Source organism: Solanum pennellii, chromosome 2 (genome assembly GCF_001406875.1).
Source record: "Solanum pennellii chromosome 2, SPENNV200".
Lineage (NCBI taxonomy): Eukaryota > Viridiplantae > Streptophyta > Magnoliopsida > Solanales > Solanaceae > Solanum > Solanum pennellii.
In genome coordinates this window covers 13,071,551-13,077,302 of record NC_028638.1, presented here as the reverse complement: position 1 = coordinate 13,077,302, position 5,752 = coordinate 13,071,551, and the positions used below count along the sequence as shown (strand labels likewise).

Sequence of the window (5,752 nt, the reverse complement as noted above, 5' to 3'; positions counted from 1 at the left end):
ATTGGAAATCATTTTATTGGCATTATGGTTCAAAATCAAGGGATTAGGATGACTCGAGTTGTACCCCTCCCATACTAGTTTTTCCTCATTAGGGAAACAAAATCTAACAACCCTACTACGACAATCCATACAAGCATAACAACTATGAAGCCAATCCATGCCAAGAATAACATCAAAATCATGCATTGGTAACTTAACCAAGTCTGCATACTTAGTGTTACCACATACTACTATTGGGCAATCCTTGTATACTCTATCAGTTGTTACATTTTCTCCTAAAGGTGTACTAACAATTATAAGATCATGCAGAACTTCAGGAAATATCTCAAAAGTGAGAGAAAGTAAAGGAGTTACAAAGGAAAGGGTAGAACCAGGATCAAGTAAAGCATAAACAGAAGTTGAGAATACTTGCAGCATACATGTGACCACATCAGCGGACTTCTACTGCTCCTCCCTGCGCTTCATGGCGTAGAACATGTTCCTCTTAGGAGGCTCGGCTGCTGCTGCACCCTGTGTATTAGACCTAGGATGAGCATTACCTACAGCTGACCCCTTTCTGTGGGTAGTCCTTAACCATGTTCCCGCTCTTACCAAGCCCGAAACAGGCATTAGTACCATGTCTGCACTCTCCACTATGAGCACTTCCACACTTAGCGCAGTTCTTTCTGGGACGCTGTATATCACCTCCATTGCCCTTCTTGGGCTCGGTTCTGCCTTCTCTAGGTGTTGTACTCCTCTGAAAATTAGAGTTCCCTAAACTCTGTTGCCCCTTTTTGAATATGGGCTGCTAACGGACGCCAACATTGTTTCTATTTCCTCCATTGCTAGGAATTTCCTGATCATGAGGCTTAGGCCTCCTAGTATCATGGATACGCCTCTTCTTCCAGCTTTCCTCCACCTGCTGGACATGCACCATCAACCTAAAGAGGTCCATGTTATCGTGGAGCATCAAAGAACCACACTTCTTCTCCAGATCTCCGGTGATTCCTGTGAGAGACCTACTCATCTCATCCCTGATGTTAGATATAAGGGAAGTAACATACCTGGATAGTTTAACAAACTTCACAGAATACTCCTTGACTGTCATTGATCCCTGTTTAAGGTTGATAAACTCCTCAACCTTGTCCTCCCTCATCTCCCTGAGGAAGAATCTCTGCAGGAAGGTTGTCTTAAACAACTCCCAAGTGACCAAAACTCCGCCCAACGCTTGTCTATCCTTCCACATCTTGCATCATGTATGTGCAACATCCTTAAGCTGATAAAAAGCCAGCTCAGCTTTCTTTGTATCTGTGGCCCCCATGGCCACCAAAATCTTATGTACCTTGTCCACAAACTCCTGGGGATCTTCTGAAGTCTTTGATAATGTGAAAATAGGAGGATTCATCCTCGTGAAGTCTCGTAGCCTGTCAGCCATGCTACGAACCAGTGGGTTCTCCTTTTGAACATTCTGCCGGTTGACTTGGTCAGTCATGTCCTGGGCTTGGATAATGATTGTGTGTGCCATCTGGGCCAAAGATGCCCGCACCTTGGCATCAGTCAACCCAGTTGGGTTAACTGTCATAGACATTCCTTCAGCTGGAGCCTCCTGTGGAACCTGATTGTGCCCAACAGCTGCTCCTCCTCTCCTCTAACAAACATTCCTCCTAGTATTCGTTCTCTGAAAAACAATAAGAATTGATGTTTAACACGCTCATAACACCAAGAAATCATACATTAGGAAAAGGAACGATAAGATCTGAAGAAGGGAAATTTTCCTACGCATCATTCAATATTTAATTCAAGATAGTGGTTCACTTCACTACCATGACTTAGAAACAACTCAATGTGGTTAATGTGAACTTATTATCCTCGAAATTTAAGCTAGAACTCAGATACAAACTAAGTCATGACCGGAATCTAGACCCCAGACGAGACCGGCGTCGTTGACCTCTCAGAGGTCGCATACAAGCCTACATACGTCATTGTTTCTTCATCTAGGTTAATTTTAGTGGAAAATTTGAATTTTTTGTTACTTAACATTCATGTAAGTAATTCTACTTAAACTCATAAACGTTCACAATCAACCATCTAATATTAAGATTATCAAATTAAAGAAATAGTTCATAATTGCATTAAACGTATTTTTGCCAAAACGACACCAATACAAAGTCTGAAATGAAAGTGGAAATGAAACACTAGTGGAACATGCTCCACTAGCTAAAGCCTACATCTAAGCTAGAAAATAATAGTAGACATCCTCGAAAGCATGAGGGCCTACCAAATCCGGATGAAAGTTCCACCTCCGGATAGCTGCAAAGTTGTACTGTAAGCTTTAATGTCCACCTGTGCCTGAACCTAAAAGTAGATATTGTATGGGGTTAGTACACAGTTGTACTAAGTATGGGTATATGAAAACACACACAAAGGACATGCATGAGTAAGAATATCTCTTTCATAATAACATTATTTATGAAAAGTCAAGTTAGTGGACTTGCCAGGTTTGGATTAAGAAAGTCAGTGGACTTGCAAGATTTGGATTGGGAAAATTAGTGGACTTGCCAAATTTGGATTTAGGATAGTCATGCCATGAGAGTAACATGCATCATCATACGTATCGTATTGCACACATCACATACCACAACATATTGCATATATCACTTAACATATTTCATATCATTCGATCATATATCATGAGGATCAAACTCGGGTGGAGTGACCACAACGAAATGGGTCATTTCGGGTCGACCCGACCCGAATGGTCCGCTTAATTAAATTAATTAATTCCTTAGGGTAATTATGATATTACCCTTGGCCTGGAAAATACCATTTTACCCCTAGACCCTCCAAACCTAAGATTTTCCCATTTTAAATCCGGTAAAGACTCATCCGATTAAATCTTCGTATTTGAGATCCCTAGATGGATTGACCCAACCTTTACTACCTCAAATAACTCCACTTGTGCAGTGACCAAGAAAAGCCCATAACATATCTTAATCAAGTCAACCTAGAAAGAACCATAACCAATGTCCAACTCTATATAACATATCATTGAGAGAGCATTATATCATTCTTTAACAATAGAGACCAAATAAATGTTCATAAGAGCAACCAACATCATATAGTGTCATTTACATGTAAGATCATCACATTATCATCATTTACATTTATAAGCATATGCATACATAAGAATAACCTCCTAATGCTTCTCTCAAGGACACTAGTCCAAGGTATAGGTAGAGTCCCATACCCCTACCTAAGCGAAGTCAAACCTCTTAAGTCACCCTAGTTTGTTTGTACTTCATTACTTCATTTTTAGTTTAGGGAACAGTTGCCTTAACCGACATAGACCGCAAGAGCTAAGTGTGTAATTTGTGTTGTAAAACCTTACAGCGATGAAAGGTGGTCTACCGGCCAAAGTGGAATAAAACACAAACATCAATTTCTAGATGGATCCACTTGCAAGTCTTCATATGGGGCCAACATAGTTTAAGGAACAAAGATATATATATTTAATCTCTACATGCCACTTGGCAATTGGAGCCTTCTCTAATGAGAATTCAAAATATCTCATGTGAAACTATAGGATTAATCTTCCTCTATGGAAAGTCAACACCTCCCAATGTCAAGTTCTCCCGGCGCTAAGCTAGAGTCCTATTTTGAAATGTCTTTAATGTCTTATTATCAATCATAGCTTAGTTTAGGTCATAGGGTCTATCCCCTATATAATCATCATCATCATAGATCAATAAGAATTGCATGAGGATTGTCCTTTCATTACATTTCATATAGGTGAGGTTAGCACATTTACATAATCATTCATGATATGGCACATTGGTAAGTCATCACCATGCTTATAACATTTGCATCTTAGCCAACACGTCAAAGCCATAGTTAAGACATTTAAATTCAACATCAAACCAACCCTATCAATCCTAATATAAGATATACATTAGTGCAGCATCATCACTTCATCTCAAGTAATCACAATTGAAGGGTTTAGGTCACAAGACTTACCAATTCTCCTTCATAATCCATCATCAAGGTCTTACCATCAACCCCTAACTCAACCCAATAAGGTTGTAATATCAACACACAACAATAAACAACATGATAGCAAGGACAATTGAATCACTACATCACAATTCATCACTGTTTCATAGCTTAAGATAAGAGACTTAGGTCAAATTCATAACATGTTTCCTAACCTAGATCAATTATTCAAGAACTAGAACGATAGGACTATAATTCATCTTAATATATTCAAATTTGATACAATAACATCATAGAATAATAATTCAATGAATAACCAAGTCAATTGAACAAACACTACACAATTCACATTATGATCACAACCTAGGGTTAAAGGGGAATAGGTCATCTTTTACAAGCTAGGACAATCAATGAAGAAATAACATAATTGAGTAATAATAAATGTTAATATATTAATAATATACAAAAGAAATCATGAACAAAACAATTAACAAGATCAATTTCGAGATTGGAAAAGACCCACTTGAATTTCATACTTTTGAAACCAATTTAATGGAACCCTTTGGGGAAAGAAGTCCCAAAGGTGAAAGGAATGCCATACCTTAATGTTTGATGAAGATTTATGCAGAAAGCTTCTTTATTGAATTCCTAGAACCCACCTTTACCTTGTCTTCTATGGAGTTCTTCAACTAGAGAGAGAGAGAAGAGAGAAGGAAGAGAGTTTTTAGTTTGGGAATAATGAGAGCTTAGGTTACTGTAATTAGATTAGGGTCTTTATAAAGGCTTTTAATTATATTTGTTATACCTACCCTAACACTTAATAAACCTCATAACTAATGCAATTAAATAAATGATATAAGTAAAAATGTGCAGCAAAACAGTGGCTCCATAGATGAGACCGCGATCGACGGATCGTGTGACCATCGACGGGCACTGTTTACCTCCGTGCTACACATCCGTCGCTAAGTTTAGTGGCTGTCCATTTTAAGGCTTCCAAAAATTTGTCTAAGTGTTTATCGACGAAAGCATTCCATGCGCCGTTGATTGGAGAACGGATCATGGATTGCATTCGTTGCTGGACATTGCCTTGGGCAGCCTTTGACCCCAAAATGTTATGGTCCTCCTCAAGGGCCCTTGGTTGGTCCTTGGGGAGTCGAGCCCCGGTGTTTCGACTATGAACTAAATTTAATATGTGTTAGACACCCTTCCACAATTTTTCATCATTTTCTGACTCCTTAAACTTAGTCAAATAGGCTAAGGCACGCTAGCACCTCATTGAACTAGTTTCCGGACGTCATGGACGTTGCTTGACGTTTTGGTTTCTAAACTTCCTAAATGACTTATATTCATTAAATTTGACCATAAAAAAGTTTCTAAACCTTTTGAAACCCATGTTAAGCCCTAGAAAACGTCTTAGATTTTTGAGGTGTTACATTGGTTACCTCTATCCGAAATAATGTATACAGGAATCCCATGCAAACTCACAATCTCATGAAGGGACAACATAGTATATTCTTCCGCAGAATAAGTAGTTTTGACGGTAATAAATATTTGCTAGTTTTTTCAACCTATCAACCATAACCCATATGGAATATTTTTGTCTATGTGTATGAGTCATACCAACTATGAAATCCATGTTGACATCTTCTCACTTCCAAGTAGGAATAGCTATATCTTGTGTTAGCATGATGTACCATGGTTTCACGGTTCTTTCAATGAATTTTGCTTAAGAGTTGTGTGTGTTAAAGCCTTTTTATAATAGTTTTAACATGTTTTTGTGCTT

General features: G+C 38.4%; 1 protein-coding gene across 1 annotated transcript; it reads right to left on the bottom strand.

Moving 5' to 3' along the window:
- Window positions 1–787: 787 nt before the first annotated feature.
- Window positions 788–1,225, bottom strand: LOC107009767. Its single transcript, XM_015209107.1, has one exon. The coding sequence runs from the start codon at window positions 1,223–1,225 to the stop codon at window positions 788–790; it is 438 nt and encodes a 145-aa protein (XP_015064593.1).
- Between the last annotated feature and the right edge of the window lie 4,527 nt (window positions 1,226–5,752).